We start from the raw sequence: 13,051 nt of genomic DNA on the forward strand, positions 1-13,051 counted from the left end.
TAAAATGGCATCAGTTGCATTTTCTTTGATGGTCGTCACAGATAATATCAGGGTCATGTTAAAAGGCTGAAGTGAATGGCAAAATGTATCCAGGTATGGTGAAAGAGAAACATTACAGTTTGTATGGAGCCAGGAGGCATATATCTGTGGCATTTTGCTCCTGCAAAAACAACTAAAGCTCATGCATAAATAATTGATGCTAATTTGGTTGCATAGCTGAAAGAGGAGCAGACAAAACTCTTCAAACTATTAGAGGTGATTCCTGTAATGTAAACACTGGTTGGGAGGGAGGAATGATGCATTATGTTGAAGAGAATCTACAAGGAAGCTGGTGTGGATTGTCTGTAACCTGCACACAGGTGAACTACCATTCAGGCTCTTGTTGACTTCTTTGGATGGCAAGACATTAAGCAACAACAAATGGACAAGTCCCATTGGAAAAATGCTGGATTCTGCTACTGAATTGGAAATAAATCCTGATTTTACTAATATCTCTATTGGCCCTGATTTTCTCAGCTCAGTGAAGAAGTGATCAAAGACTTAAGCACAGATCAAAGCTATGGCTATAGAATTGTAACTAGCATTAGAACAAACGTTTTGCCAAAGAATCTGGCTCTGCTGGAAATAAGACCTGTGTCACATAGTAGATGGCTCACAACAAGCTCTAAGGCTCATGAGATTATGGACTGCCAAGCATAATCTGAAAAGAAAGAATCTGAAAAAAACTTAAAAATGATTGTAGAGTTCTTTGTTGGTGTTTACAGGGTAAACGGTGCAATATATATTAAAACAAACAATTGGACATAAGGTCGCGGGCATCTCTTCCAGCTGCAACTGTGAAGGAACGGTGTGAAGAGGTAAGGAAGATGGTCACACCTATAGTGAGAAACATAGAAATATGATGGCAGATAAAGGCCAAATGGCCCATCCTCAGTAACCATTATCTTTTTCTCTCTCCGAGAGGGTCGGTTTGGTATGGTTACATCGAGTCTATTCTGCAAAGAGTAGAGACAGCCAACTGAAGTGGAACAGGAAAACAAGAGTCAAACTATAAGGATGAAGACTATTACTCCATAATTCCTTCTGCTAAAATTCCCTGTAATTCAATGTTGTGAGAAATCTAATCTAGTCTACAATTTGTGAGTCACTCTATGCTTAAATAGGTTCAAGGCGACGTGCAATTCAAGTGATGGTAAAAAGAAAGAAGAATTAAGGAGTGAGGAGACAGTACAGGAGGAGAGGAAGATTGTGAAGAGACTTCTACAAGGAAGAGAAGTATACATTGGAAGTACAGATTACATTGAATGAGAGGAGATCTTTGAGGTGGAACAAACTACTGATTGTCCAAGGAGAAAATTGTCTTGAAGAGAAGAGTCTTTAATTTCTTTTGAAATCTGAGATGGGAGGATCAGACGAAGAAATCTACACTCTCATTTTATTACAGAATTTCATATACGACATGTAAGGAAGCTAAAATTTAGGAACGAATCCTCGCAGTACCCTCCTTACCTTTTTTTTCAGAACAGAAATTATTCTAAAACAATTTTGTTAAAATTTGCATAAAATCATAACTATGGATGTGAAGTCATTACACCAAACCTTCTACTCCGACTCCTCCCTTTTGCTACTGTCTGACTCCACTAACTCCTACTATATATAGTAAATTTATTTGTTTAGTCGATTTTTTAGCTCATCCTCACAGAAGAACCCAAAACGAGTTACAAGTTTACATACATAATAAAAGCTGGCAATGAGAAAGTCGGAAAGTGTTTTCTGGTAGCATTAGGTAGAAAGAGTTAGCGTAAAGACATCCAACAGTGATAATATTTGATTACAGTGATAATATTTGATAAATTTGATTACAGAAACATAGGATTATTTCTTTATGTACAAAATTAGAATAAGTCTCAAAATATATTTATGTGAAGTTTGAATAAATAATAATAATAACTTTATTCTTCTCTACCGCCATAGTCAAATGACTTCTAGGCAGTTCACATCGAAGAGGGCTGTACAATCAGCAAATTACAGAATGCAAGAGTGAGGGTACGACTTATTACACAAAAAATAAATAAAAGGAAAATATGAAACTTAAGTAAGAAATGTGGATCTCATGTATGCAACCCAGGGAGTAGAAGTTGGACAATCAACGAGTTGCAGAATGTGGAAAATGAGGGAACAACATATTACACAAGAAATAGACAGAGGGAAAATAGAACTTATGAAGTTTAGTGAGGCTTCTGTTTAGGAGATGAATCTGTCAAACAGTACAGTTTTAATTTCTCTCCGAAAGGCACCGTAGGTCAGCCTGGCTCCATTGATGAAATTACCAAGCCAGGACTGCTGTCTGCTTGCTTGGAACATGACGGACCTGTCCGACTTGTATTTGCAGCCGGTGATCCTTGGGTATTTAAATATGTTATGGTTTCTGGTTGACCGTGTGGGGTGGTGTAGTACGAAATGTGGTAGTAGGTAAGAAGGCGCTAGTCCCCAGACCTGCTTGAAACAAATACAGGCAAACTTGAACATTATTCACGCCTCCATTGGCAACCAGTGCAACCTTCTGTAGTAGGGACTAATGTGGTAGTTTTTCCTCAATCCAAAGATCAAGCAAACTGCAGTGTTTTGCATTGTTCTTAATTTTTGTACTGTTTTCTTTGGGATTCCTAGAAACGATATAAATAACCTGAACACCAAAAAAAAAAAATGATGTTCAATATGCCAATACACTGTTGTAAGTTTTGAAGCTGGATTTGGAGTCAACACATTTTTACCAACTCCAATTCCACCCAAAATTGCTTCCAACTCCATAACCTTGATCTGAACTTTAAGTTCATCACCTTCTTCACCATTTTACAACCTATTCTCTTTTGATATTTATGTTGCTTCTTTTATCAAAATAGTTTCATACGCCTCATAGTTTCATACGCTTGACATTCAAAACTTCAAACTATGGATGGCTCATGTGTTAAAGCTGAAAGATTCGTAAATTTGTAAAATACAAAGACTATTAGGATTTTACTAAGAGTTACTGCCTACATTTGATTGCAAGAAATGATTTACATGTCTTTGATCTATTCTGTTCTTCATTTTGATGTTAATCTGCTTCTAAATGAAAATAAATTGTCTTTATACTATCACTGCTTACAGCTGTCAAAACCACAACTGAATGAAAGAAGCCAGAGATTATTTCAGAGCACACTTCAGTTGAATGCGTGTTTCAGACTCACTGATGCAAATAATATTGGTGTTTTACAATTCTCCAGTATAAAGACAGACAAGAGGATATCAGAATACAGAGCATGAACATAAAGAAACCTCTTGCCAAAGGGGAGACAATTTCACATGCTCAGAATATAGTAGAATATTTAATGTGCGACACAATTACCTTAGTCCATCTCTTGAAAACTAATGTACAAACACTGATAGAAAATCTCTGGTTGCCACTATTAGAATGTCAGAACAGTGATCAAAAGCCATTCTAAATCAAAATTATACTAAATATTGTAAAAATAAACTGTTGTGGTAACAAGACACAATTAAAAACCAAAAGGGGAAGTGCCCTCTCTAAAAATATTAGCTTCTTTGCCCCAAGCCTCTGACAGGCAAATGGCATAAAACTTTACACAAACAATTTCTGCTAAGATCAGCTCTGTAAAATATAAAACAAGTAATAAACAGGCAAAAAGCAACACAGAAAAGACATTAAGGAACAATGTAGAACTAACCTGCTGTGTGCATGAGTACCCACATGAAACAGCCATCAGCAAGATACATACTCACAAAAAAGCAAACTGTCCCCAGGATCTGTTGACTTGCTGTAAGATCCTGAAGCTGTAAGAAGAATAACCGAGGCAGAAAGAAATGTAGGTGATTCTGAAACAACAGAGCTTGCACAGAGAGGTTGGTTAAATGGAATCCTACAGGGACTAACAGAAAGAAGATTATCGAAGGTAAAAATCTAATCTTCCATTCTGTTACGTCCCTTCCAGATTCCACACTCTAGATGATGTACCAAAACAATGGCATCATCTGGGGCGGGAAAGAATAGCCTGCCCACAACACCGAGGTCCCAAGAATGGCATCAGAGCGAGCCATCACATTTACTCAGTAAAACTGGATAAAAGTATGAAGAGAGAACTAAGTAGCTGCCTGCAAATTTCATCTGATGAATCACTCGAGACTCTGCCCACAGGGCAACAACACCTCTAGTCGAGTGGGCTGTATGAGAAACTGATGGCTGCCTACCGTGGGTGATGAAAGTTGCAGAAATGGTCATACGAATCCAACGGATGATCGAGGACTTAGAAGCTGGCCCACCTGACCGAGATGGAATAGACAGGACAAAGAGATGATCAGACAGCTGAAAGCCATTAATCTTCTCCAAATAGTGGAGCAAGACTCTCATGATGTCCAATCTGCGGCAGATCCGACCCTTTCGCACCAATCCCGTGAAGTGAAACGCAGGCAAACGAACCTCCTGAGTAACATGGAAATCGGAAACCATCTTTGATAGAAAATAAGATCCTGTACAGAGAACCACCCCTGCTTCTGTGATCTGTAGAAAGGGTTCACTGCACAAGAGTCTGAAGCTCCAAAACACTGTGACAATGGCGATCAGTTAGACTTAATAGTCAGATCCAGAAGAGAAGCATCATTCAGTGGCTTGAATGGAGTTTTCACAAGGCCCTGCAGAACAAGGTTAAGATGCCACAAGGGAGGTCACAAGTGAAGTGCCCCTCTCAGAAACCTGGTTACATCAGAATGAGCAATAAGCGAACTGGAACCCCTATGTGCTCAGAAGCATGAAAAGCCTACTACCTGAACCTTAAGGGAGGCCACAGTTAAAACCATATCCAAGCCTGCTGGAAAAAAAGGCAGAACCACTGGAAAGGGAGCCCGCTCAGGCTCTACCAGGTCCTTGGCACACCACTGTTGGAAAGCCTTCCAAGCTGAGGCATAAGAAGCCAAAGTAGAGGTTTTCTTAGACTTCAAAAACATTGAAACAACCACATTAGAATAACCATGCTCCATCAAGGCTGAACACTCAAGAGCCAAGCCGAAAGACCAAAGTTCTGTGGATTCTCCATGGGCACCAGATCCTGCCCGAGAAGGTCACGAAGAAGAGGGAGTTTTTGCTTCCGGTCCTGCTGAAGACTTACAAGATCTGTATACCATGGAAAATGAGGCCAATCCGGAGCCGCTAGGATCACTAGATTGGGATGTGACGCTATCCAGCAGATGAATCGAACAACCAGAGGCCACAGAGGGAACACATAAAGGAGGTCATGAGCTTCCAAGGCCAGAACCAAGGTATCCAGACCTAAACTTCCACACTCTTCTTCAACTGAAGAAGCATCTGAGCTACGAGGTCCTGGCTGAAGCCATCAAGTCCAGCTGTGGTGTACAATAAGATGGAATGCTCTTCATGAGAGGGACCATGCTCCCTAGTCCAATTCTTGTCAACTGAGGAAGTCTGGCTGTATGGTTTTAACTCCAGCCATGTGCACTGCAGAAGATGTAACACCACCAAGCGAAACAGTATGTAAGCTTCCTGACTTAAGCAAGCACTTCTAGTGCATCCTTGATGATTCGCACATGGCACTGCTAGGGCATTGTTGAAGAACACTTTTCCTGCCAGAGTGGGCAGGATAATAAGAAAATACTATCCAAATTGCCCAAAGCTCTAGACCAGGGGTGTCCAACCTTTTGGCTTCCCTGGGCCGCATTGGCCAAAAAAATGTTTCTGGGGCCGCACAAACGTGCAAACGCTGCAGCAGGACAGAGGAGGGAGCCGGCAAGATGGTAAACACCCGGGGCAGCAGAGGAAAACACTTCATTGCCCTCGACTGGGGCCGCATAAAATACTTCACGGGGCCGCATGCAGCCCTCAGGCCGCAGGTTGGACACCCCTGCTCTAGACAATCCAGCAACCAACGCTTCTGATGTGGTAGACCACTACTCCTGAATGAAGCAATTCCCATAGAGAGCACCCAGCCCGACAGGCTGCCATCCGGCATGAGTGAACCACTCTGTGGCCTAAGAGGTGTGCCTTGGTGGAGAACCTCCCTCTGAAGCTACCAGTGTAGACTGCTACAAGCTCGTTCCATCCAGGGGAGTGGCATCTGAAGAGGATGATGCTGCAAGGACCACCAAAAGAGGAGAGACTCCTGTAGAGGGTACATGTGAGCTCTGTCCTAGGGGCCACCACCAGGAAGGCCGCCATGGACCCCAGCACCTGCAAATAAGGCCAGGCCGAGGGAACCAGAAGAGCCAGGAAATCTCAGAATTTCGATCATCAGCCAAATTACTTGTTAAGATCAAAAATACATTAAGAACACATTATTTGCAATAAGGGTTTTTTGGCTGATGATCGAAGCATGAGGGAGCGCCGATAATTTTATCCAGCTCTCTGTCTCTTAGCCCCGGTGCAGATCGAGCACCTCGTGGCTTCTGAGGCCTTTTTCCTTATCCAATGTTTTAAAAACTCTCTGAAGGTGAATTTTTGGTAAGACATTCATTCAGCATATAACTGGAGGTTTGTGTTGACGCTATATAGTTTATATATTCGAGCTCTATTTTTATAAAGAAGATGCGGTATATAAGCTTAAGGTTTAGTTTAAAGAATATTTGCCCTATGTAATTTTATATTTTTAAATTCAATACAGTGGAACCTCGGTTTGCGAGTAACGTGGTTTGTGAGTGTTTTGCAAGACGAGCAAAACACTCAGCAAACTTTTTTCTTGCAAACTGAGCACCACCCAATAAAAGAGCTCTCAGCTATGGTGACCTAGGGGTGGGTACCTGCCTGTGGGTGCTGCAGCGCTTTCAGCGTGGTGGCTTCCTTCCCTCAGAGTCCCTGTGTGGCTGCCCTCCCACTTCGGCCGATGCCTCTGCCGTCCATCAGCGCCTCCCGGCTTCTTATTCAAGCCGGCCACCATCCTGCAGAAGCATGTGCAGGACCTCTCAACTCCCGAGTCAAGCTGGCGCCGCCCCGACAACATGCTCACCACGTACAAGTACGCAGGACGTTCTGCGTGCTTGTACGTGGTGCGCGTGTTGTCGGGGCGGTTGCCGGCTTGACTTGGGAGTTTTGAGAGGTCCTGCGCATGCTTCTGCAGGATGGCGGCCGGCTTGAATCGGAAGTCAGGAGGCGCTGGTGGATGGCAGAGGCATCGGCCGAAGTGGGAGAGCAGCCACACGGGGACCCTGAGGGAAGGAAGCCACCATGCTGAAAGCGCTGCAGCACCCACAGGCAAGTACCCACCCCTGGGCCACCATAGCAAACTTTGGTTCTAGAATGAATCTTCTGAGTTTGCATTATGGCCTATGGGGAACTTTGCTTTAATATGCGAGTGCTTTGACTTACGAGCATGCTTCTGGAACGAATTATGCTCGTAAACCAAGGTACCACTATATATATATTATTTTATATATTTTCAGTTTATTGTATTATCCATGGTAACCCTTGATACAGTGTGTCAGCAAAACATGCTGTGTATCTACCAAAGATTTTATACAGAGCACTTTTTTTTTCATGCACTTTCATTTCTTAAATATTTTTACTCCTGAGTGTTGTATAATAACTAAGTAAACGTAACCAGTTACTGCACTTAAGTAAAAGTTTTGTCACAAAACATGTTACTTTTACTGAAGTAAGACTTTAACCAATTTTTGCTACCGTTAAAAGAAAACGAGATGTAAACAATAATTCCTGGTAAACCAAATGAACTGGAAAAGAATTTCATTAATGTACTACTTATCACTTATATAGCACTGAAAGCATACGCAGCACTGTACATTTTAACATTTATAGACAGTTCTTGCTCAGAAGAGCTTACAATCTAACTTGGACAGATAGACATGGACCCAGCACCTGCAAATAATGCCAGGCTGAGGGAACCAGAAAATCTAGAAGATCTCTGATTTGCCTCTGAAGTTTGTGTGTGCATAGCTCATTTTTTTCGGAAATGAGGAATCCGCAAGAAGCAATGACCAGGAACCAGAGATAGAGGATTTACTGAAGGAAGAATGATGTAAACCTCACCATGTAAACAGTTATCATCTTGGCCATTCATACTCTGATTCTTCCCTCTCTCCTTAAAGAATGACATGAAGATGGTTTCCCGCTGTTATCCGCGGGGACGGGAACGGTGATGAATTTTGTCACCATGTCATTCTCTAATCCAAAGCACAATAGCCTTCAGGGGCAGATTGCAAAGAACTACTTTCTTTGTCTCCATCCCTTGGTTGATGGACACAGCACACAAGTCTGAACTGATCTGTTGCTCTTGATGATGTTTAGGAGAGAAAGAGTAAAAAACATTTGGTTTGATACAGAGTTACTAGAACTAAAAAAGGCACTTAGAAGGTTAGAGAAGGTTTGGATTAAAATCAGGTAAAACAGAAGATAGAATTAATTGGCGAATGAAGCTTAAGGAATATAAAACCATGATTGTAGAGAAATATAGCACTTACTACAGGGAAAAGATTGGAGACGTAAAGACTAATAATAAAGAGCTTTTTAAATTGGTTCATGGGTTGTTTGAGACCGATTAAAAAAAAACCAAAAACGCTCAAAAAAGGAAACAATCCCATCTGCCAATAAATTTGCAGAATTTTTTAAAAATAAAATTAGTGGCTTACAAACAGTTTTTAATGATCAAGTTAATGATTTTATAGAGTTGCATACAGTTTTTTATGATCAAGTTAATGTTTTTACTGATTCTACATATTTAATAGGACAATTACAGGGTGTTAGGACAGATATGATTTGGGAACAATTTGCTATCCCAGATTGGGATTTCTTTTGTAAATTATATTCAAAGTATGCAAAAAAATACTGTTGTTTAGAAATTTGCCCGAGAAATGTATTGAGGAATGCATCATTTATTTTTAGAACCCATCTTTATAAATGGATTATTCTTCAGTTGCAAAAGAGACAATCTGAGCAAAATTTAGAAAGAATCATAATTACACCTATTGTAAAAAAATCCTAAGGAATCACTTAGGTGCGAAAATAATTATAGGCCAGTAACTAGTATTCCATTGTTTGAAAAAATAATGGAGGGACTGGTAAATGCTGAATTGGTAAGTTATCTGGATAAATTTAATATTTTACATGATTGTCAATCAGGGTTCCGTTCAGGAGCACAGAAACAATAATACCATCATTGCTGAATCAGCTTACTATTCTGTTTAGCACTGGTACCAGTGTCCTGATTCTGCAGTTGGACCTGAGCAGCGCTTTTGACTCAGTGGACCATGATCTAGTGTTAAGCTGCTTGGATTCAATTGGGATCGGGGGTAATGTAAAAAATTGGTTTAGTGGGTTCCTGAAATATAGAACATATAAAGTGTTTACTGAAGATAAATATTCTTTTGCAAGGATGAACTCATGCGGAGTTCCGCAGGGCTCTCTCTTATCTCCGATGTTGTTTAACGTATACTTAGTCTCCCTGGCTTATTTACTTCAAAGTTTAAATGTACTGTTCTATATATACGCAGATGATATTACCATATTGTTACCCTGTAAGGTTATCTCGAATGAACTAATCACTCAAATATCTAATGTTTTGGAAAAGGTAAAATTGTGGATGATGCAGTTTAGGTTGAAGCTTAATCCTGAAAAAACTAAGTTTTTCTTAGCTAACCCTAATGAAAAAATTAAGGAGACATCGATTCAAATCAAGGGTCAAAGCTTTGAGTTAGTGTCAAATTTGAAAATTTTGGGAATAACTCTGGATCATAGTTTAATTTTTAGGAAGCACAAAGACTTGCTAATTAAAAAAAAGTTATTCATTATTGTGGAAATTGAGGACCATTAAGAAGTATTTTGATATGGAGTCCTTCCAGTTGTTGGTCCAGTCTACAGTATTGTATACCTTGAATTATTGTAATATTGTTTATTTAGGGTTACCTAAAAAGATTTTATTAAGACTTAGATTAGTTCAGAATGCTGCAGTCCGTTTGATCTTTGGTCTTAAAAAATATGATCATGTAAGCCCTTTCTATGCCAAACTACAATGGCTGCCTTTTGGGGCCACAGGCTCTTTTTGGATTACTATCCTCTTATTTAGTATCTTATCTGAAATTGTCCAATTCAAAAAGATGTACCAGAAACTCAGGTATGTTCATCTTCCCTACCCCAAGGGCCTGTCGTTACAAGACTTTTCTGGACAGGACGTTGGAATATCAGGCAGGGAAGATGAACTCCTGGATAAGTTCATTGATTATTCAAGCTTATTCTTACCCTATATTTAGGAAATCATTAAAAACTTACCTATTTGATAAACAAGAATGTTGATTTTCTGAATATACATTTACGATGCAGTCCTTTTAGTTTATGTATTTTAATAGGTTTTTTAAACAATGTCACATTTAATTGATGAATTGTTATTGTGTATTTTTGAAATAATGTTGTATTTAATGATATATCAGTAGTACTGTAAATGAGATTGTATTTTTACTGAAATGTCTCAGTTTTTCTGTTGTGTACTACTTAGAACTGTTGGTAGGGCGGTATATAAGAAAATAAATTATTATTATTATTAATTACTAGTATGTTCTCACAAAGTTAAACCTAAATATTTACTTTCAAAATACTTACGCAAGGTAGGTTCCCCTGGTGTTCACACCCATCATAAGATCTACTTTCTTCATAGGAGTTTCCAATGTACCAGTCAAATTGATGGCACTGGCATTGTTCACCAGAATATCTATTCCTATAAATAAATAAATAAATATTCAGGTTTCAATTTTTTTTCCAGGACTGTGACAAATTGGCACCATTAATTATCTAACTATATTCCCTTTTTTCTATGCACATTTTCTTCTCATACCACTTGAAATCAGTCTGTTGCATGGTTTGGATCTGGGCTTGTCTTTCCAAATCCAAATTGAGTACACACATATTTTTCTCACAAGGATTTGCAATCTAGAGGGGTATTTCTTTTGTTAACTTAAGGGACATCAGAGTTAAATAGCTTGTCCAAGTCACAAGGAGTTGATTTGAACCCTGGCTTCCCTCGCTATCTGTCTGAAAAATGCTCAATTCTTATGCTTTATACTGAGTTACACTACAATTGAATGTATTTCACTCTTATTTGCTACATAAGTATCCTCACAGGGAGCAATTTTATAAAATAATCACTAACAATTACATACTCATTTTGTGCTTAAATGTTTAGAATATATGTGCTCCCCTCCTGCCTCCAACTAAAAAGGTATGAGAGAAGGGGAGAGATTTCACTAGGCCCCAGGAAAATTGTTTACTAGGGGCCCGACCTAGTGCCCTGCTGAGTTGGGTCAATGGCAGGGGGCATCAGAAGGGTCCACTGGCTCACTGGGGAATTTCTGGAAGGAGGTCAAGGGTCCACTGTGGAAATTTCTGAAGATCTTTTTTTTTGGGAGGGGGAGGGTAGGGTTGGTTTTTTTTAGGGGGGAGGGGAAGGTTCAGGCTCAATCAAGGGTTTGGGGATGAGGGATGGCTACTGCCAGTGCTGATTTTCCTGAGCTACTTAGCGCAGAAATGTTTAGCACAGGATTGACAACTCAGAACAGTCAGTAGTTTTCAGTCATTAGGGCAGGGGCTTTCTCTACACTTTATCTCTGAGCATTAGAGGGACTTGCTAATGAGCTTGTTTAAATACCAGCAAATTCATTAGCATAAGACTTTCAGTCACTATTTCCATGCATAGTAAAGCAGTGGCCGAAAGTCTCCGTCCATTACCCTCAAAATAACATTTCAGTTAAGACTGGCTAAAACCAGTAAAAAATGAATTGTCTGCCAGCAGGGTAGGCTTTGTACATCTGCCCCCAAGTTCCTTCCTAACGTTAAGATTGGACTTCCATCTTAACTAGTTAATTGTTCTGCAAATATTCTTCCCAAAACCTCACGCCCATCCTGATGAAAGCAGATTGCATACTTTAGACCAGTGTTTTTCAACCTTTTTTGGGCAAAGGCACACTTGTTTCATGAAAAAAATCACGAGGCACACCACCATTAGAAAATGTTAAAAAATTTAACTCTGTGCCTATATTGACTATATATAAAGTAATTCTCTTGAATAGGAATCAAATAAACACAAAGAAAGTATTTTATAATTACTTTATTATGAAATATTAAGTAAACAGAATAGTGAAAAATTATAAAATACTTTATTCAGTGCGAAACCTGGGCCTGTTTGGCTGAACACAAAGCTGATATTCTGGCTGGAATCGAAGAAAGACACACACGTAGCTCTTCGTCAACAGCTCTCAGTCTCTCTCTGTATTTGGTTTTTATAGCATACAAAAATAGACAAATATACCCTCCATCCTTTTTATTAAACCACAATAGCAGTTTTTAGCGCAGGGAGCTACGCTGAATGCCCAGCGCTGCTCTTGACGCTCATAGGCTCCCTGCGCTAAAAACCACTATTGCGGTTTAGTAAAAGGTGACCATATTGTAAAATATAGACAGCAGATATAAATTCAGAACTGTGCATAGTAAGTGAAGGGAAGTTTTCATCTCTGGGAATTTACCCAGTTAACTATTAAGTTATTTGGGCAAATTCCTTTGAAAACTGTGGTAATACTGCCTCCACTTTGCTAAATTTAAAATAAAATCATTTTTCCTACCTTGTCTGGTGATTTCTGGTTGCACTTTCTTCTTCTGACTGTGCATCCAATCTTTCTTCCCTTCTATCAGCCTGTATGCTTTCTCTCCTCCACACCTCATTCCCTCCCCCAACTTTTTCTTCCTCTCTCCCTGACCTTTCTTTCTTTTTTTCTGTTTCTCTTCTTTCCTTCTGTTTCCCTGCCTGCCCCCTTTCTTTCTTTCTCCCTGCCGTTCCCCAAGCCACTGCCACTGCCGCTGCCATCGGGGAACAGGACCCACCAATGGATAACAGGCCCCAAAGCCGACGCCGACGCATGCTCTCCCTGACGTCAATTCTGCAATCGGAGAGGAAGTTCCGCCCAGCCAGGCAGCGATTGGCTGGCCCGAACTTCCTCTCCGACTGCAGAATTGACGTCGGGGAGAAGAAGACTTATCGGCTCGATAGATTAG

At 40.1% G+C, this 13,051-nt stretch overlaps 1 protein-coding gene across 3 annotated transcripts in view; it reads right to left on the reverse strand.

Annotated features, from left to right (window-relative positions):
• HSDL2 (hydroxysteroid dehydrogenase like 2) overlaps positions 1 to 13,051 on the reverse strand; it is a 112,286-nt gene that overhangs the window by 77,148 nt on the left and 22,087 nt on the right. For all 3 annotated transcript variants that reach the window (XM_033926133.1, XM_033926113.1, XM_033926123.1), the window contains exon 4: positions 10,610 to 10,724. In XM_033926133.1, the coding sequence (XP_033782024.1) occupies positions 10,610 to 10,724 (115 nt within the window). The remainder of the gene's footprint in view (positions 1 to 10,609; positions 10,725 to 13,051) is intronic.

Source organism: Geotrypetes seraphini, chromosome 1, assembly GCF_902459505.1.
Source record: "Geotrypetes seraphini chromosome 1, aGeoSer1.1, whole genome shotgun sequence".
NCBI lineage: Eukaryota > Metazoa > Chordata > Amphibia > Gymnophiona > Dermophiidae > Geotrypetes > Geotrypetes seraphini.